This window comes from Salvelinus alpinus, chromosome 10, assembly GCF_045679555.1.
Source record: "Salvelinus alpinus chromosome 10, SLU_Salpinus.1, whole genome shotgun sequence".
Lineage (NCBI taxonomy): Eukaryota > Metazoa > Chordata > Actinopteri > Salmoniformes > Salmonidae > Salvelinus > Salvelinus alpinus.
Window position 1 is genome coordinate 47,909,433 of NC_092095.1, and position 21,121 is coordinate 47,930,553.

Below are 21,121 nucleotides of genomic sequence, written 5' to 3' on the forward strand. Positions count from 1 at the left end.
GACAGGGCGAGAGAACACTGGAGAGTTATATTAAAGTAATTTCACATTCAGTATTGAATAGTCAAAATACAAGAATGAGTGAATGAAACGTGGAACAGTTGCATAAAAAAATTGCAACAGCTCATATTGTGGCTGCACTGTAGCCATTGCTGTAGCAATATCCATCGATTGGACAGATGGCACACTATTGCCAGCTTGTTTGTTCACAGTGTGTAAAGTGACATTTCTCCTGAGACATATTTCCCCAGGGCTGGCATAGAACAAGTGCGCATAGGGACGTCTCTTCATTCAGACAGGCTCAATCAAATGTATTTTATAAAGCCCTTTTTACATCAGCAGTTCTCACAAAGTGCGGCAGGACAGATGCAGAGGGAGGGAGACACCGAGAGAGCAACGGGCACAGAGCCAAGTCTGTCACGACTCAAACTTTAAAACGCTGCAAAAAGATACATTCAGAACTCAATCTGTCCAAGGTCAATGAAGAGAAAAGCAGCTGCATGCTGTCATCAGTAGCTACAAAGTCAACACCGAGATAAGAACCTCATAGAAAGATGATATACCCTACGAGACAGAAATATTATATGCATGACAAATAGAGAGGTGAGGCCAGTTGGGCTCTAACCTGAAACAGGACGGCGTTCCTTTGTTCAGTGAAAATGCACTGTAGAATACTTCAGAGGCTCTGATACCCTTTTCACACGAAGATACTTTCTTTCAATATTGTCCATTTTAGTAAGGCTCAGGTCGTTGAAAGAGATCCACGCTGGCCTGTTAACATATCTGGGCCTGTAATCAAGAAGCGTCTCGGAGTAGGAATACTGATCTAGGATCAGGTCACCCCTCTTATTTATGACGACGTAAAACATCAAACTGATCCTAGCACTCCTACTCTGAGATACTTTGTTAATATGGGCCCTGGCGCCAGTCTGCCGAAGCAAATCTGAGAGGCATAGTTAGCTAGCCTTTCCCTGCCTAAACCATTATAGAAAGAAGCAGCGTGTAACAAAACTATGCTGATCTTGTTCCCAAACTGTACTTACTGGAAAGCGAGCCAAAAAAATGACAGTTGGGGTCGGCACAATTGTGTGAAAAGGCTCCGACTGCTGTACCGGAGAATGGAGAGGACAGTTATAGCGAGGTCGTACCTGATTCTCAATGAAGGCGTTGACTCTTTGCAGCATCCCCTCACAGGTGAACTCATAGGGCAGGTAGGGCTCGATCTGAGGATAGAAAACACAGAGTCAGGCTAGAGCTGGACATTAAGCACTTATAGGCTGTAGAATGTTAGTCAGCTTGCTTAGAGTACATGCATGTGTCTGCTTCAGATGTGCCTATAGTGGGACAGGTACTGTAGTTGGTCAGTGAGGAAAGGAAAGGGGCTGAAGAGAGAGAGAGAGAGCGCAAGTGTGTGTACAGTATGTGTGTGCGCGCGTGCGCAGAGCTCTCCAACCCTGACCGAGGCCTTCTAGACGGACACACTCCTGAAATATATATACACAACCAACTATCTACAGTAGCGCTGAGGATATCAGCGAGAACTCAACACACACTATAGTCATTACGTTCGGTAGTCAACAGAGCAAAACTCAATGAGACAAACTACTGAGCTGCATCCTTGTTCCATCGAAACAACTTCAGATAAGGTGCTGTGAAACTCTGTAATTGGTGAATAAACCTTTGAGATCAATTTGTGATTGGTGGAATAACATTCTACGCTCTCGGCCGTAGAGTGTGTGCATGGTAAATGCCACCCTATTCCCTACATGATGCACTACTTTTGATCAGAACCTGAGCCCATAGGGCCCTGGTCAAAAGTAGTGCACTATAAAGGGAACAGGGTGCCATCCAGAAAGGGCTGTTGGTCTGGACACCATATGAGACTTCTCTAATGAACAAACCCATTGTTCGGGCACCCCTGCAGAAGAACACGAGGTCAGTGTCCCCAATGGCACCGCATTCCCTAATCCTTACATAGCGCACTACTTTTGATCAGAGCCCATAGAGGAGTGCACTATATAGGGAATAGGGTGCCATTGGGGACACAGCCACGAGGTCTGCTTGCCCCTGGACTTAAATATGCACGGGACCAGTGAGGGGAGAGAGAAAGAAAAGCTCTCACTTTGCTATTCTCAATTCATCTCTCTGTGAATTCCTTTTATTCTTCTATTCTAATCGGGCCCCCTTGGAATTTGTGATCACGCTCTCTGCTTCCCTGACTGGTACAATCGTTTGTGTATCTGAGGCTTTAGGAAATGAGAATGGGAGAGTTTTCATTTCAGACTGTGCTAAAATAATAGAAAGGAGAGAATGTGAGCAGGGAAACATGTATTATGCTTGTGTGTGTGTGTGTGTGTTTTAAAGGTACCTTCTGACTGAGGATTGAGCGGATGGCTCTCTCCACCTCCGCAGGGTTGTCGATGTTCACCGTCCACACGTGGGGCTGGCCAATATACACCTCAGCATATGGGTGCTGGGAGGTCAACTGCATGAGAACACATTTTTATTGAATTTCTTCAACTGCCATAAAAATACTTTTGACAAGCTGAAGAAAGCACAATATATATATATATATATTGTGCTATGTTTTATTATTTATTCACATTTATATTTGAGTCATTTAGCAGGTTTGGCAGATGCTCTTATACAGAGATTATTGTGCACTATCAATCATCGACCTCAGACAATACTGAAGTCACATTGGCTGATTTAGCTAGTCAGCTAATAAATAGACAGTCCCTTGGCAGGCTAAAAACAGGATCAAACACACGACACAGTAGTTCACTTCAATAGGAGAGCATTGAAGTCGAGTCACATCACAGAAGAAGAACTATCGTGCACACACGCTCAACAAACTAGACCCTATCCTTCAACAAACACCAGACTGACTTATTACGGAGGACCTGTCATGAATAAAACTAGGTTGTCTCTCTCCCTCACACATACACACACACGCTTTGACTAGGGTCCCTGGGCAGAGTGGCGCCTCTCACCTCTCTCAGGGTGGGCTTGCCCTTGAAGAAGTCTGTGTTCTTGCTGCTCTTGGGAGGGGTGAACTTGGGGTTGAGGAAGGCACAGCCATTGGCTATGGCCTCTAGGGGGGCAGGGCCTTCGTAGGGGAAGGACAGGCCAACAAATAGCTGTGGAGAAAAAGAGCATTACATTTACATTGACATTTAGAAGATGCTATTGTCCAGAGCAACTTACAATCAATGCATTCAACTAAGTTCAGTAGGAAACAACAACTACATATCACAGTTATTGCAAGACCCCATCAGCAAAAAACTATTGCAGGTGTGAGTGAGAAATATTTTCCTCTTCTGAGAAATAAGAGGAGACACCTCTTACTTCCTGGAATTCCCACAGCCTTGTCTGTTTGTTTCCTCTGCACCAGCAGCAGACGGCTTTTATTGTTTTTTAACCATCCCTAAGTGTTCTGCTATAAAACTGGGTCGTAAAAGAGGGCTTCTCCTGTCTTGCTTTTGTGTGGTCTGTGTGTGTGTCGGCCCAAGGAGGGGCTAACGAAGAGTTCACACTCATGGTAGAATGAAAACGTGCACACACAGACAAACAATGACCAGAGGAGGAAGTAAGGGGTGTGGGTGTGGTTAGGGTTGGTCTCTGGATATGAGACTCACAGGTTTGAAACCCCTGACCTGTTTTACTTGGGGAAAAAACATATGCATGCCAGGGATAAAATGTTAGTGACTGAATTAGTGAGTGGTGATTATGTTAATTATTATAAACAAAACAATATATATATATATATATTGTAGCAATAAAGATCTGTATTTAAAAAATCTGAATATTGGCATAGCCAGACTGTAAATTAGTGTGTAAAGTTTTATGTACTTAACATTGAAGCCATCTCGTTCCAGCACTACTCAGCACTGATACAAGTACAGCACTTGTATTACTTGTACTACTCGCACTTCTCGTGAAAAAAAAACGCTCATCGTACAAATACGGTCCTGTCATTGGAGAAAAGAGGCCATGCCAATCACCCCAACAAAGACTCCACACACACACAGAGGATAATAGAAAACCCATTGAGCTGGATGACCAAAGCAAATATCTGAGAGGCTCTTCTAACATGCTGGAACCAGAGGTGACTAGCCCGTGAAGCGTGCCACAATAATGTGTTTGTCTGAAGCCCCATTAGTAAAAAGAGAGCCATTGGAGCTGGGGTTGTTATAGCGGAGGGCCGGCGACGGCCACAATGGCTGGTCTGTGAGTCGGCGAGGGCCAGATCCCCCCGGGTCAGTGCCGGCCCTGCCTGGGGAGACAGAGGGTCTCTTCAGTTCGGCCCACTGTTGGCAACACTGCTGTACATGGACTCTCCCATACCATCCCTTCTCTTCTCTTCAGCCTATACCCATATCATCCTTCTCCTCAGCCACTGTACCTCACTACTCTCCTTAAGAGCTACTGGGTGTGCGGGGTTTTGTTCCAGCCCTGCAGTAACACATCTAATTCATCTAATCATGGTCCAGAGTGAAATCCTTATCATGATTATTTAAAAATCAGGTGTGTTAGTTACGAGCTGGAGCAAAAGCCCGCAGTCCCAGGAGAGTAGCTCCCCAGAACCGGAGTTGGAGAACCCCAATGTAAACACTGAACAGCAGTGGGACTGACCGTAGATAGTATTGACTGCAGCTTTCAGCGTTTTGTCAACAGGTGGCAGCAGAGGCTGACTGGTGGTGCTTCCTCCCAGGCAAGACTGCAGCCCAGTGAGCCCACAGGCCTGACAAACAGCTGCTATTTATAGAGCAAACTCCTCTCAGACAGTGTGGTGTAGCATAGCACAGCATAGAATTGCACAGCATACAAAAGCATAGCATAGCATATGCTAATTGGATATTGTGAGAAGAAATCTATATAGGGGGTGGTGAGAAGTTGAGAGGCAACCAGGCTAGTTGTAAGTGCTTCAGATGTCACTTAGAAAAGGTAGCTAGCGATGTGAAAGGGAAAAGTAGTGAATACAGTGACCTTCAATGAAATACAGTACTTGACCAACTTCAGAAGAAGAATGTGGTCATATGCCAGTATAAAGAAGGCCGAGACATAGGAGAGAAAAGCCAGCACTAAATACTGCAGACTAATGTATCACATTGGACTGTTATTTCCACAGAAGGGCCCTTTTGCAATAGCATGGTTCTGGTGTGAAGTTTTCCCTAATAACAGAATAGATGCTTGCAAGCATGTTACTGTACTATGCTGTGCACAGGGACAAATAAACTCTGATTTGATTTTGTTCTAGAGTCAGCTTACCCTCCCTGCATCTTAACCATAACCATTAGTGGGGGAAAATGCAAAACTGACCCAAGATCAGAGTGTAGGGGCAACGTCACCCTACTCCAGACCAATGCTTCATCTTGGACTGTTATTTCAATAGAAGGGCACTTTGCCATAGCATGACAGAGGAGATGAGATGAACACGTTCGACTGGTCTGAGGGATAGGCTGGCTATGCAAACAACCCATGGTTAAACCTCATTCCACATAGGGAAGGCGCAAATTGCATGTAGAGCGGGAGGACAATAATTGTAGCCTACTGTACTTCATTCTAAGTACAAAATTCTGTCTCAAGTCATAAAGAGATAATTAGGACCTTAGATCTAATGAAAGCGGGACAACATGGGCCCCGTCTTCGATACAGTTGTAAACTCAAGTTAGTGTACGTTTCAGGAGATTTAGTATTTAATTAGGATCCCCATTAGCTACAGCCAAAGCATTAAAATCAAATCAAATGTTATTGGTCACATACACGTGTTTAGCAGATGTTATTGCGAGTGTAGAGAAATGCTTGTCTTAATACCAATGCCATATAATATTATACTAGGGCAGTATAATGCTGGTTCATTGCCAACTCAATACAGTGCCTTCCACCCCTGCCCTGTTTTATACTGTATCTATGTATTCCATGTCGTTTTGCCAAAAATCTCGTGGGAGCAATTAACACAAGCAATCTGTTAGCAGGTAAATGCTTTATTCATAAAGTGGAGCAGGGAGGAAAGCGTGGCTGGAAAACACCTTGCCTCGCTCTTCTTGTTATCTCAACACAATGCTGCTGCTAAACAGGTCTGGATTTATGGCAATTCATTAGCGCTCCCTCCGTGCTTCCAAACACCAGATTAATGAGAAGATCCTGAAGATCTCCTCCACTCTCTCTCCCTCTCCTTCCAAAGATCTCCTCCACGCTCTCTTCCTCTCCTTCCAAAGATCTACTCCACTCTCTCTCCCTCTCCTTTTAAAGATCTCCTCCACTCTCTCTCCCTCTCCTTTCAAAGATCTCCTCCACTCTCTCTCCCTCTCCTTCCAAAGATCTCCTCCCCTCTCTTTCTCTCCCTCCAAAGATCTCCTCCACTCTCTCTCCCTCTCCTTCCAAAGATCTCCTCCACACTCTCTCCCTCTCCTTCCAAAGATCTCCTCCACACTCTCTCCCTCTCCTTTCAAAGATCTTCTCCACTCTCTCTCCCTCTCCTTCCAAAGATCTACTCCACTCTCTCTCCCTCTCCTTCCAAAGATCTCCTCCACGCTCTCTTCCTCTCCTTCCAAAGATCTACTCCACTCTCTCTCCCTCTCCTTTTAAAGATCTCCTCCACTCTCTCTCCCTCTCCTTCCAAAGATCTCCTCCCCTCTCTCTCCCTCTCCTTCCAAAGATCTCCTCCACTCTCTCTCCCTCTCCTTCCAAAGATCTCCTCCACACTCTCTCCCTCTCCTTTCAAAGATCTTCTCCACTCTCTCTCCCTCTCCTTCCAAAGATCTACTCCACTCTCTCTCCCTCTCCTTCCAAAGATCTACTCCACTCTCTCTCCCTCTCCTTCCAAAGATCTCCTCCACGCTCTCTTCCTCTCCTTCCAAAGATCTACTCCACTCTCTCTCCCTCTCCTTTTAAAGATCTCCTCCACTCTCTCTCCCTCTCCTTCCAAAGATCTCCTCCCCTCTCTTTCTCTCCCTCCAAAGACCTCCTCCACTCTCTCTCCCTCTCCTTCCAAAGATCTCCTCTACTCTCTCTCCCTCTCCTTTCAAAGATCTCCTCCACACTCTCTCCCTCTCCTTTCAAAGATCTTCTCCACTCTCTCTCCCTCTCCTTCCAAAGATCTACTCCACTCTCTCTCCCTCTCCTTCCAAAGATCTCCTCCACGCTCTCTCCCTCTCCTTCCAAAGATCTCCTCCACGCTCTCTTCCTCTCCTTCCAAAGATCTACTCCACTCTCTCTCCCTCTCCTTTTAAAGATCTCCTCCACTCTCTCTCCCTCTCCTTTCAAAGATCTCCTCCACTCTCTCTCCCTCTCCTTCCAAAGATCTCCTCCCCTCTCTTTCTCTCCCTCCAAAGACCTCCTCCACTCTCTCTCCCTCTCCTTCCAAAGATCTCCTCCACTCTCTCTCCCTCTCCTTTCAAAGATCTTCTCCACTTTCTCTCCCTCTCCTTCCAAAGATCTCCTCCACGCTCTCTTCCTCTCCTTCCAAAGATCTCCTCCCCTCTCTTTCTCTCCCTCCAAAGACCTCCTCCACTCTCTCTCCCTCTCCTTCCAAAGATCTCCTCCACTCTCTCTCCTCTCCTTCCAAAGATCTCTGATCACTCTCTCTTTTCAAGCCTGACTCTTGCTAGTTTGATTTCCAGATTTTCAACAGTTTCTCCCGACAGGCTTGCACATAATCACAGCCTCTTTTCAGACTATTTAGGACAGGTATAGCCTGGCCCCAGATCTATTTGTGTGCACCACCATATGAGTGGGCTATACAGCACAAACATACCAGTTGTGTGGCTTGAAAACAGGCAGTGTGGTTGGCGCTTCAGAGGGTCGTTGGGCTATACAGCACAAACAGACCTGGGACGAGTTGTGTGGCTAGAAAACAGGCAGTGTGGTTGGAGGTACTTCAGAAGAAGTGAACCTTGAGCAGTTGCATTGTGCCACGAGCAGTGGCAGGTCTGGGCATGACATGAATGGAGGCCCTGGCTAGCATACGGCCCTGCTGAGGCACTCTGGGTGAGATCACTATGACTAATGAAATGCTGAGAGATCCTGACACTCGCCATGACAGTTTGAGCGACGTCATTATGGCAGTGTCATCATACACCATCCACTCACTGCGATGCATAGTGAAGTCACGGGGGGCGTCGCACTCCCAACAAACAGAGTGTCTGTATGAACGTCTTAGAACACTTATTGTTGATTGTTGTCTTTTTTCGTGAGTTTGTGTACATGCTGTTGATTGACAAACCAACTTTCCATCGGGGATAAATAAAGTGTTTCTTATCTAATCAGGAACCAAGGCTTTTTTTATGAGCAATCACGTCACTCTTAGCAATGATTTGGTACCTATGCCCCCGAGTCTTACAGTGTGGCAAGTGTGGTTCCTCTCTCTAGGGCACACACATATGTGTGTGTATTGTATATGTGTATGTGTATATGTATATGTGTATGTGTGTGTGTGTTTGCAAGCTCTCACCCGGTGTGTTTGTGTGCGTGTGTGTTGCTCTCACCTTGGTCTCCCTGAGGAGGAACTGCAGGTCACGGCCGCTCAGGATGCCGTAGTTTCTCACGTAGCTGGGCAAGTGCACAGTGCTGGTACCGTGCACGGTGGCGTGCACCTCCGTGTAGGTGTGGATGATGTCAAGGTAGGTCTTCTTGTCCTGAAACACACAGTAAGAAAACCACCAGTCAGTGAGACCCTACTACTGTACATATTGTAGTTCACACTGTGTATTGTACACAGTACATAACCTGGCCTCATTATAGAGCTCTACGTTGATGTTGATATTCTCAAAACAGGGTTAAAGGAAACAAAGTATTATATTGTTATTGTATCTGGAACTCTGCCTCTAATCTGCATTGTACTCTTAAAAGTGGATGACACACAGACAACATGAAAACAATATCTGGTAACACTTAACTTAAATGCTGGCAGGTAATGCATTATGATGTGGTTATAACACATTGTAAGACTTGCATGGTCCCTTATGTCTTATTACCGTCTCCTTAAAATTATTTGGATGAAATAACAGCCATGACCTATTATGAGGCCTACTATAAGACATCATAAAGGTTCGTACATGCTTATAACAATTCCCTCAAACTGGAAATGACTAGACTATTATAGCTGAGACTAACACAGGAAATTATATCAGGCAAGGAGCTCATTGCCGATAAGAGATGGCTCCTCGCTGGAGTAAACTGACTCAAAACACTTTCGAGCAAAACAAACGGAGAGAGTACTGTTGGATCAACATGATCTCTCTCGCAAACAGAAGGGAGATAAGCAGAGAGCTATGCGTCCCAAATGGCACCCTATTCCCTATAAAGTGCACTCCTTTTGACTAGGGCGCATAGGGCTCTGGTCAAATGTAGCGCACTATGCAGTAGGGAAAAGGGGACGCAAAAATACGTTTCAGGGAGAATGATGACAAACTAGTATCCACTGAGAGATGAAAGATGACTCATGCCTTCTCATTATCAAAACTGTAATCATGGATATTCATTGGGTTGGTGGCAATATACAGTAAAAAAAAAATACATCATATCAAATAAGAGATTTGTTCATACGATTTGAGAAATCTTGATTATAACACTTTAGGTAGGTCTAATGTTTGCAACAATTTCCTGAGCTGTCACACCTAAATGCTTTGAATGCAGAACATTCCTAAACTGGTCCATAAAGTCGGCTAGTACTCAGGCATATTTTTCACTGCACTGCTCATAGAAAAAAAAATGCAATAGTGAAGGATAGGATTCAGGCGACAGCAGACAGTGGCAGGGGATAACCAGTTTGATCAAGCATCGATTGCGACATCCTCCCCGGAGAAACCCCTAATGGTAGGCTGTGGCAGGGCTGCCGTTTAAACTGAAGCTAGGAACAAGAGACTGGAACAGCTGCTTTCCTCTCACCCACGCACGTACATCCTTCCAAGCAGCCCCCAGGTGTGCTCAGGTAGTGGCAAACTGTGCTGGCACCACTCATTATCAAGCCATTGCTGTCTGGAGAAAGGATTGAATGCAGGAGCATTCGACAGTTTGTGGTGGTATCCATCTTTTAAGAAAATGGGTTCACACACATCCAGGCCACGGAAGTTAAAGAATGCACATTCTCTATGACCTGGCTACAGCAACAACCATCTCTTCATGTTAAAAACTAACAATAGTGATACAAACAACATTCAAAAAAATTAAATAATAGTCACACCTCTCCCAGAGACTCTGACTCCTATACAAATCAACCTGCCACCAAGGCAGCCATTTCTGCCTCAAAGCTAATTATTTCTAAGCAAATCAGGCTGGTACAGAGTAGAGGCCTTCTCAGATCCCGAAATTGAGATCTGAACCGAATTGGATATGCAAATTTCCAACCCTACAGGATCCGATCATTTAAAAAAAATCAGTTTCGGATACGTGTGGACCAGATCTTGCCCTGCAAGTAGGCAATTGTTTTGACTTGTCTGGCAGTGAACATGCATTTTCGGTTGTAGGCCTATCTAAAATAATGTATTTGTGGTGTACAGCTTAGTATTTTCCTAATGACGTCCCTATAGTTGATTTAAACTAAAGGCAGGTTATAGCCTGTTTGACCAGGAAGCCTACAATTCAAATAGGCTACGGAAGGATGGACTCTCCTGCATTCCCACTTAATTTCCAACAATTGCGATTTAAGAGAACATGTCGGCTTACCGTCCGGAGAGTTAATTAAAGATTCATAATTGAAGAGAGAGAAGTTGTCCTGATATTTCTTATACCATGCCTTAAACAATCAATAAATTGGCAGCATTTCAACATAAGGCTACAATATTTTCCTGTCGATAGGCATAGGCTATCAGTGTACCACACATGCACACAACATGAGCAGATTTAATAAAGAAACATTTTGACCAAGTTAAAGACTATCAGAAAGAATGTGTCGATAACTCTGCATTATAGTCTAACCTAGCTTATCACTCGAGTCAATTAATATTAGTTAGCAAACTTAAATAAATAAAATAAAATAGCAAAATAGCCAACTAAATAGGAGAGCCCGCATTTTTTAAATGTTTATCGCTCAGGTCTTAAAAATATGGGTAACCTTTTTCTCCTCTGTATCCATAATGTGCATAAATGAGGCCCATACAACAATTTGCCTGTTGGTTTTTACTCCCTGTAACGTTACTCCGTTTCATTCAGCTTCACATCAGCAAAAAACAACTCCATGTTTCAGAAACTCACTCTATATAGCCTTTGGGGCGGCAGGTAGCCTAGTGGTTAGAGTGTTGAGCCAGTAACCGAAATGTTGCTTGCTCAAATCCCCGAGCTGACAAGGTAAACATCTGTCGTTCTGCCCCTGAGCAAGGCAGTTAACCCACTGTTCCCCGGGTGCCGAAGACGTGGATGTCGATTAAGGTAGCACCCCGCACCTTTGATTCAGAGGGGTTGGGTTAAATGCGGAAGACACATTTCAGTTGAAGGCATTCAACCCTTTCCCTATAGGCTAATCACTATTTTCCACTGCGTCCTTCTCCTCTCCCACAACAGTAGCCTATTTTTCCCCGCAGTGGCTCGTTTTCATGAAGCGAAAATGCGGTTTTGACACAAAATAATTATTTAGACATATTTGGTTTGATGAAAAGGGGACCCACTGACAATCATTTAAGATAATACAACTTAAATGTATGAAATGTGCATTAGTTGTTTAGGAACTAAACTCTTCAAATATAATTTAGGATCTGGTCAGTATTTCACATATTTTCACACAGGGATGGTTTAACTACAACATGGGTGTCAAACTCTGGCCCGCGGGCCAAATTTGGCCCGCGGGGTAATTATATTTGGCCCGCGAGACAATACCAAATTACTACTAGCGCATTCACCGCTAATACTACGAATCCCATAATGCTCTGCTGTTGTTTTCGCGCGCCAATCAGGACAGGACCCAGAAACGCCCTCTCTAGTCATAGGAACATAGACGCTACAACTGTCAGCGCGCTATCCCTTCCCAAAAATGGCGAAAAGAAAGGCAGAAAACAGGAGCTTTCTGGACAAGTGGGAGGCAGAATGTCTGTTTACATATGTAAAAGACAAACCTGTTTGTCTTGTTTGTGGAGTCAACGTGGCTGTAAGTAAGGAGTACAACGACACTATGAAACGAAACACCATGACAAATACAAGGACCTGGACATGACTCAAAGGAGCCAGAAAGTAGAGGAGATGAAAAGAAGTTTGGTTTCACAACAGAATATGTTCAAAAAAGCCACATCACAAAGTGAGGCTGCTGTAAAGGCTAGTTATATAGTGGCAGCAGAGATCGCAAAATCAGCCCGGCCCTTTAATGAGGGAGAGTTCGTGAAAAAGATTAGATCAGTGTGCAATAATTAACGTTTTCTTTGTGCACTTTTTCTTGCTACAAGGCATGGGCTTGAATGGTTGATTGATTTATTATCATTTTATTTGTAAAATTATTAGCCAGTGGAAAAAGTTAAAAAAAAGTTTATTTTGGTATTTAAATCAGAAGGCTGCAAATAGAAAAGAGGCATACGATTTTTATTTAAATTTTATTTATTTAATAAATTAATGCCATTGATGTGTTTTTTCATTTGAAATTCGATTTTGCATGTCTCCACTATTAAATTATATATTGTATGGTAATAAGCGATGCTTGTTCCATATTCAATGTTAAAGCAAAACTTGTTTGGGTCCATATTAAAAGGTTAATTTGTTCAATGTTGGCCCGCGACTTTGTTCAGGTTTTACATTTTGGCCCACTGGGTATTTGAGTTTGACACCCCTGAACTACAACATTCTGGATCCCGGGTCGGATCAAGTGTAATCGGGTCGGGTAGATCCGTGAAGACCTTTAGCACAGAGTAGTAGCTATGTCTCTAGCATCCTTTGGCCTTCTAAGTCCAACACAAATCAATATTATAAACAACAGTCTAACTACCATACAAATCAATATCTTAGACAACGTTCCCAAAAAAATTCGAACTTCTATGAAAATCCATATTCTAAACATTCCAAAAACAAATCAACCTGCCTTCAAGCTAATTCTTTCTGAGCAAAGCAGGCTGATACAGAATGTCTCCAGCGCACACAGCATCCTTTGTTAGCTTTAGGAACAGGAAGGAGAACAGTGGAGTGACTACAGTACATCAGGCTCTCCTTTGAGTGTGTCTTACACAGGCCAGTCGCCCGGCCCCTAGGGATGCCCTATCAGATGCCTCTTGGCAGCCTGTTGTAATGGGAACCTTAGAGTCTGAGTCCCAAATGGCACCATATTCCCTATATAGTGCACTACTTTTGACCAAAGCCCAATAGGCCTTGGTCAACAGTAGTGCACTATAAAGGGAACAGGTTGCCGTTTGGGACTCAGACTTAGAGAGAGCAGAGATCCAGGCAGGGTGGAGGTGGCTATCTGTAATTAGATGGTGAAATGTCTACTCTCTAATATGTGTACCCCAGAGAGCTGGGGCTTGGGTGGAGGGTTAGAGGAAGGTTGCGGTAGAAGAGTGGAGAGTAGGAAGGAGTGGATTGTGTACACACACACACACGTGCATATGTACGTACACACACTAGAATGGCAAAAGTATGGAAATGGTGATATATGATTACAACAGTGAATCCCACAAAGTTACCGCAGTGCAGACTGATTGTTCATTCTCAGTGCCATGCCTATAAGGGGGTGAGGGCTGTTTAGGCCAGTAGTATGGCTACAGGCTAGGGCTCGGCTGTTTGTAGTCTAGCCCAAGCTGTCACAGAGAGAGGGTACAGTAATATTCCCCACCACTCCAGACTGCAGCCCTGACTGTCACAGAGCTGTTCCCCTGCGGCCTGCAGCTCAGTCTGGCTCCAACGGGGAGGGACAGTGACAAAGACCCACAGTAACATTGATGGCACCTGACGGGGGCTGCAGTGTGTGTGTGTGTGTGTGTGTGTGTGACCTGGATTCAAATACTATTTGGGGTATTTCAATTATTTTCAAAGACATTTCGAAGTAAGTATCTGGATATTTTTGTATTTGAAGTAAGTCATATTGGAATGTATTTGGAAATACACTTTGAAAGTATTGGCATGTATTTGACTGTGCATTTTTAAATACAAATATTTAAATACTCCATGCATTTGAACCCAGGTCTGTTTGGTCATAGGGATATTTGAAGTCTCGTATTTGGAAACAAGTATTTCAAAATAGTTTTAAATAGTAGGCTATATATAGGAAATAATTTAAAAATAATAATTTTGCCACATTTGAAAAATACTCAAATACACAGACAATAAGTATTTCAAATACAAATGTACTTGCACCGGGGCGGAACCTTCACTAGGGACGAGGGGGTCATGTCCACAGGTCTGCTGTTGGTATGTGAGGACTGGAATGAGGTGTTTGCTGTATAGCAACACTATAGCTTACACTCGCTTAACTGGTTTGGTTTATTAATGACTGGAGGGTCATTCATACCTTCTGTGCTGTTTTTCTGAGAACTCCAGTCAGTTGAAACATGTAAAGCGTTGGTTGAGGATGGTCATCACAACAAAGGCATAAGCTATGTATACGTGAAGATATCATACATCTAGGCCTATTTTCTCAAGATGGATACGGTTTTTGATACATCTTCATTTTTGATTAGCGTAACTATTTTCTTACAACAAATGTTTGTGATAAATGTGTGTGCATGCTTTCTAGTTGGTCTTGATCTATAGTCTTGGATGGATTCAGTTATTTTTTGTCAATGATCTACACAAAATACTCTATACAGTCAAAGATGAAGAAAAATAAAACACTGCTATATCTTGATAAAATAAGTATTTACCCCCTTGAGCCAATAGAAACACCTTTAGTCTTTTGGGGTAAGTCTGTAAGACTGTGGATTGTGCAACATTTGCCCATTATTTTTTAATCAAAATTCTTCAAGCTCTGTCAAGTTGGTTGTCTTGCCATAGATTTTCAAGCAGATTTAAGTCAAAACTGTAAAATTACCCACTCAGGATCATTCACTAGAAAAAACTGAAAAGCAAAGGAGGGGAGGAAAGGAGGAAAGGAAAGGGAGATATCATAGGAGGAAAGGGATCTAGGAAAGAAAATGAGGAAAGGGATCTAAGAAAGGAGGAAAGGAAATGATGTAGGAAATTAAAGCTAGAAATGGAGGAAAGGAGAGTCATCTCCTGCTTAGACTGAGGGTGTCCTAATATGGACACTATAGCCACATTTGTGGATTGTACAACATAAAACCAGTAGAAAAGAGAGTCTGAAAATTCTGTAAACAACAAATACAGATCCACAAGCAAATGTATATGTGTAATTGCACATTCCACAGTTGTAAATTGTCCTGCTGAAAGGTGAATTCATCTCCCAGTGTCTGCTGGAAAGCAGACTGAACTAGGTTTTCCTCTAGGAGTTTGCCTGTGCTTAGCTCCATTCAGTTTATTTTGTATCCTGAACCCCTGAACTGTCATCCAGGCAAAGGGTGGCTACTTTGAAGAATTTAAAATATATTTTGATTTGTTTATCACTTTTTTGGTTACTACATTATTCTATATGTGTTAGTTCATAGTTCTGATGTCTTTACCATTATTCTACAAATGTAGAAAATCTAAAAAATAAAGAAAAACCCTTGAATGAGTAGGTGTGTCCAAACTTTTGACTGGCACTGTATATTTACCAAATTAAGAGTCTAATCTCATTCCATAAAAAGGTTCTTAAAGAACATTATTCCAGTTCAGTGTGTTTCTGGAATGAAGACACGCTGGTTTATTGTAAGTAACTCATACCTTCTGTGTTGCTCAGAGAAATCCTGTTTGTGTGAGAGTGTGTGTGTTTGTGTGAGAGTGTGTGCGCTAGTGTGCAACCGCGGGTATGTGTGTGCGCGCAAGCACTTGTGTGCCTCCCACCTGTAAATTAAAACTGAGGACCAAGATAATGAAGACAACATGATGTCAGGCTGACTTTGGTGAGGAAGCTGATTCACTGCCTTCCTTAGCCTTTATGGGGAGTAGTATTAGGGAAATAATCAAACCAGTACATCAGCTTGGGGCAGATGATCAAAACGAGAGAAGAGAGGCTTTTATTACATTGTAAATCACCTGGAAAAGTATGTGTGTGTGAATGTGTTCTGGGGTTGGGTTAAATGCGGAAGACACATTTCAGTTGAATGCATTCAGTTGTACAACTGACTAGGTATCCCTCTTTCCCTTTCTGAGGTTTTGTATTGTTTGACAAGACTGCGTTAGCCCATTGAGCTAAGCCTAAGAGGCCCTCGTGTCATGCAGGGCTCACCAGCATGTGTTGGGATACTGGGGAAGATTATTCTGGCAGTGGAGAGAACCTACCAAGTGTGAATACAACCCATGTACTCTCACAGGGGCTATATGACCTTACGCTAAATCATTTGTAATGGGTTATGAGCTTCATTGAATCCAATTAAAATAGAACAGCAGAGGCACAGGAGAGGAGCACTTCTTTGGTTTATAGTTAATCCATGAGTTGCTCTTTGATCATGGGATGAAATACTATAGAACAAAAATAAGTTGATGCTGGATAGTAAACAATGTAAAATATTTGATTACTTCTGGAAGTTTGTTTGCATAAAGGCTTTTCCGACATTGTTCACTATCCAGCATCAACTTATTTTTGTTCTATAAAATAGAACTGCATTCAGTTGTAGAGAATCACGGCCCTTGGAATCTCCAGATACCGTATCTTGGTACATTTGTAAGTCTGTTCCTGATTCATCAGTCGTGTGTTCTTTTTATTTAACTAGTCAAGTCAGTTAAGAAGAAATTCTTGTTTTACAATGACAGCCTACATCGGCCAAACCCGGACGACGCTGGGCCAATTGTGCGCCGCCCTATGAAACTCCCAATCATGGCCGGTGGTGATACAGCCTGGATGTAGCCTATATTTCAGTGAGTTTTTCTGTACAGCTAGAAGAATATGTGTGGGTTTGTTTGTAAGCCTGAGTATTTGTACGTGTGCGAGTGCTCACGCTAGTGTATGCGCCCTAGTGTGTCTGTGTGTGTGTGTGAGTGGCTCAGTGAGGAAAAACATGTCAGGGTTACATTGATGGATCTTTGTGCACTGGGAGGACTGTGGGCGCTGTCTGTCAGCCAACATTAGCATTTCAAACACCAGTGTCATCCTCCCCTGATCTAAGGTCAGGGGGCCCTGTGTTTCTTTTTTATATATCTCTCCCTCCCTCCCTCTCTGTGTCTAACTTTCTCTCTCCATCTCCATGTTCACACCATCCCGCCGTCTCTCCTTCCCTACCTCTCCATCTTTCTCTCTTCCTCTCTTTTTCTCACCCACCCTCTCTCTGTCTATATTCTCACCGCACTTTCTATACTGAATAAAAATATAAACGCAACATGTAAAGTATTGGTCGCATGATTCTTGAGCTGAAATAAAAGATCACAGAAATGTTCCATATGCACAAAGCTTATTTCTCTCAAATTTTGTGCACAAAATTGTTTCAACCCTGTTAATGAGTATTTGTCATTTGCCAATATAATCCATCCATCTGACAGGTGTGGCACGTCGTTTTAGAGAATATGGCAGTCAATCCACCCGGACTAAAAACCGCAGACCACGTGTAACCACGCCAGCCCAGGACCTCCAAATCTGTCTTATTCACCTATGGGATCGTCTGAGACCAGGCACCAGGACAGCTGATGAAACTGAGGAGTATTTCTGTCTGTAATAAAGCCCTTTTGTGGGGAAAAACTGGGTCCCTAGTGTGTTGTCCTATGCCCTCCCAGGCCCACCCATGGCTGCGCCCCTTCCCAGTCATGTGAAATCCATAGATTAGGGCCAAATGAATTACGTATATAAACTGTAACTCAGTAAAATCGTGAAATTGTTGCGTTTATATTTTTGTTCAGTAGTTTTGCATACAATCACTCTCTCGTATATTCAATTACTCACACAGCCTCAACCACCTAATCTCACAACAACAAGACTCAAACAACTGCTGTTTGAGAGTGCGCAGAGCCACAGCCAACAGTCACCCTTCATTCTGCCTCGGTGAGTGTGCTCGGCTCAAGCCGGGTTGCCGCGGCAACGGCTCCTTGAGAGGCCTGCTTTTTGGCTGCTCGGTTATCACCTTCCCTCTCCCACTTCAAAAATGTCTGTGACTGTTCGAGATGACCTGGTAGATTCAACCAGTTTGCATTGCAGCTCTTGGGCACTGTTGGTGGTGTTGTTTAGGGCTATTAACCTGAGGGTTGCTGGTTCGCATCCCATGGCTGACCTGGACAATGTAAAGGGAGTGAGCCAGCAGCCAAAGGCATCAGTATCCCACGTGCTACCTACTCACGTTGTGCACTTGAGGAGTAAGATATTTAAGTGATAATGCATTGGAGGAGGATATATTGACACGAGTGTTGTTAGGCCCAAGTTAAAGTCGAGGGCCGGCCAACCGTGCCAATATATTCTAAACAAATTAGTTAAAAATGAAAAGCTGAAATGTTTTGAGTCAATAAGTATTCAACCCCTTTGTTATGGCAAGCCTAAATAAGTTCAGGGGTAAACATATGCTTAACAAGTCACATAATAGGTTGCATGGACTCACTGTGTGCAATAATAGTGTTTAACATGATTTTTGAATGACTACCTCCTCTCTGTACCACACACATACAGATAATTGTAAGGTCCCTCAGTCGAGCAGTGAATTTCAAACACAGATTCAACCACAAAGACCAGGGATGTTTTCCAATGCCTCACAAAGGGCACCTGTTGGTAGATACGTAAAAAAAAAAAAAGCAGACATTGAATTATTTTCAGCATTATGAAGTTATTAATTACACTTTGGATGGTGTATCAATATACCCAGTCACTACAAAGATACAGGCCTCCTTTAAAACAGTAACAGAGTTTAATAGCTGTGATAGGAGAAAACTGAGGATGGATCAACATCACTGTAGCTACTACACAATACTAACTTAACAGAGTGGGAAAAAAAGTAAGTCTATACATTTTCAGTACCACTCTCTATATTTTCACGCATAGTGGTGGCTGCATCATGTTATGGGCATGCTTGTAATTGTTAAGGACTGGGTGGGGAGTTTTTCAGGATAAAAAATAAACGGAATGGAGCTAAGCACGGGTAAAATCCTAAAGGAAATCCTGGTTCAGTCTGCTTTCTAGCGGACACTGGGAGATGAATTCACTTTTCAGCAGGACAATTTCATTTCGTTTGACCTATTGACATTTCTTTGTATATATCCATAAAAATTATGCCGACTCATGATTTCATGAAGCGGTTTGTCTTGTCCTTTCACGTTAATTCTCAATGGGACAGTGGAGATTGAATTTCAATATTGAAACCATGTTGCAAAGGTCGGAGAGACAGGCAGCAAGGTTTTTTTACAAATCTCCGCTGTTGAAAACCAAAGGCTAGTCGAAAAGAAAGGGGAGATGATGTCAAGATGTTTTTTTTTTACAGTAGAGATCAAGTTTATAAATTGCCTGGTTGGGCTGATGAGACAGTGGATTGTGCAGTGAGATGGAGCAGTAAATAGGCATTTCAACATCATAGCCTTAGCAGAAGTTAACTTGTGGAATAGACACCGGCTAGAACGGGGTTTTAACCAATTAGCATCCACGATGAGAACCACCCGTTGTATAATGTAGTACAACACCGTCTCAAATGACACCTACAGTTGAAGTCGGAAGTTTACATACACTTCGGTTGGAATCATTAAAACTCATTTTTCAACCACTCCACAAATTTCTTGTTAACAAACTATGGTTTTGGCAAGTCGGTTAGGACATCTACTTTGTGCATGACACAAGTCATTTTTCCAACAATTGTTTACAGACAGATTATTTCACTTATAATTCACTGTATCACAATTCCAGTGGGTCAGAAGTTTACATACACTAAGTTGACTGTGCCTTTAAACAGCTTGAAAAATTACAGAAAATGATGTCATGGCTTTAGAAGCTTCTGATTGACTCAAATGCTGTCAATTAGCCTATTGGAGGTGTACCTGTGGATGTATTTCAAGGCCTACCTTCAAACTCAGTGCCTCTTTGCTTGACATCATGGGAAAATCAAAAGAAATCAGCCAAGACCTCAGAAAAAACATTGTAGACCTCCACAAGTCTGGTTCATCCTTGGAAGCAATTTACAAACACCTGAAGGCACCACGTTCATCTGTACAAACAATAGAACGCAAGTATAAACACCATGGGACCACGCAGCCGTCATACCGCTCAGGAAGGAGACGCGATCTGTCTCCTAGAGATGAACGTACTTTGGTGCAAAAAGTGCAAATCAATCACAGAACAACAGCATAGGACCTTGTGAAGATGCTGGAGGAAACAGGTAAAAAATTATCTATATCCACAGAAAAAGAGTCCTATATCTACATAACCTGAATGGCCGCTCAGCAAGGAAGAAGCCACTGCTCCAAAACCGCCATAAAAAAGCCAGACTACGATTTGCAACTGCACATGGGGACAAATATCGTACTTTTTGGAGAAATGTCCTCTGGTCTGATGAAACAAAAATAGAACTGTTTGGCCATAATGACCATCGTTATGTTTGGAGGGAAACGGGGGAGGCTTGCAAGCTGAAGAACACCATCCCAACCTTGAAGCACGGGTTGGCAGCATCATGTTGTGGGGGTGCTTTGCTGAAGGAGGGACTGGTGCACTTCACAAAATAGATGGTATCATGAGGGAGGAGAATTATGTGGATATATTGAAGCAACATCTCAAGACATCAGTCAGGAAGTTAAAGCTTAGCCGCAAATGGGTCTTCCAAATGGATAATGACCCCAAGCATACTTCCAAAGTTGTGGCAAAATGGCTTGAGGAAAGCAAAGTAAAGGTATTGGAGTGGCCATCACAAAGCCCTGACCTCAATCCTATAGAAAATTTGTGGACAGAACTGAAAAAGTGTGTGCGAGCAAGGAGGCCTACAAACCTGACTCAGTTACACCAGCTCTGTAAGGAGGAATGGGACAGAATTCACCCAATTTATTGTGGGACGCTTGTGGAAGGCTACACAAAATCTTTGACCCAAGTTAAACAATTTAAAGGCAATGCTACCAAATACTTGAGTGTATGTAAACTTCTGACCCACTGGGAATGTGATGAAAGAAATAAAAGTTGAAATAAATAATTCTCTACTATTATTCTGACATTTCACATTCTTAAAAT

The 21,121-nt window shown here is 43.0% G+C and overlaps 2 protein-coding genes across 2 annotated transcripts in view; both read right to left on the reverse strand.

Moving 5' to 3' along the window:
- The window catches only part of LOC139532128 (tubulin beta-4B chain-like), a 394,248-nt gene that overhangs the window by 238,119 nt on the left and 135,008 nt on the right, over nt 1-21,121 (reverse strand). The window lies entirely within an intron of this gene.
- LOC139532126 (alpha-1,6-mannosylglycoprotein 6-beta-N-acetylglucosaminyltransferase A-like) overlaps nt 1-21,121 on the reverse strand; it is an 89,984-nt gene that overhangs the window by 2,735 nt on the left and 66,128 nt on the right. The window contains exons 11-14 of the mRNA XM_071329317.1: nt 8,487-8,636; nt 2,991-3,137; nt 2,366-2,482; nt 1,146-1,220 (exon numbers count right to left, since the gene is read on the reverse strand). Coding sequence (XP_071185418.1) covers nt 1,146-1,220; nt 2,366-2,482; nt 2,991-3,137; nt 8,487-8,636 — 489 coding nt within the window. The remainder of the gene's footprint in view (nt 1-1,145; nt 1,221-2,365; nt 2,483-2,990; nt 3,138-8,486; nt 8,637-21,121) is intronic.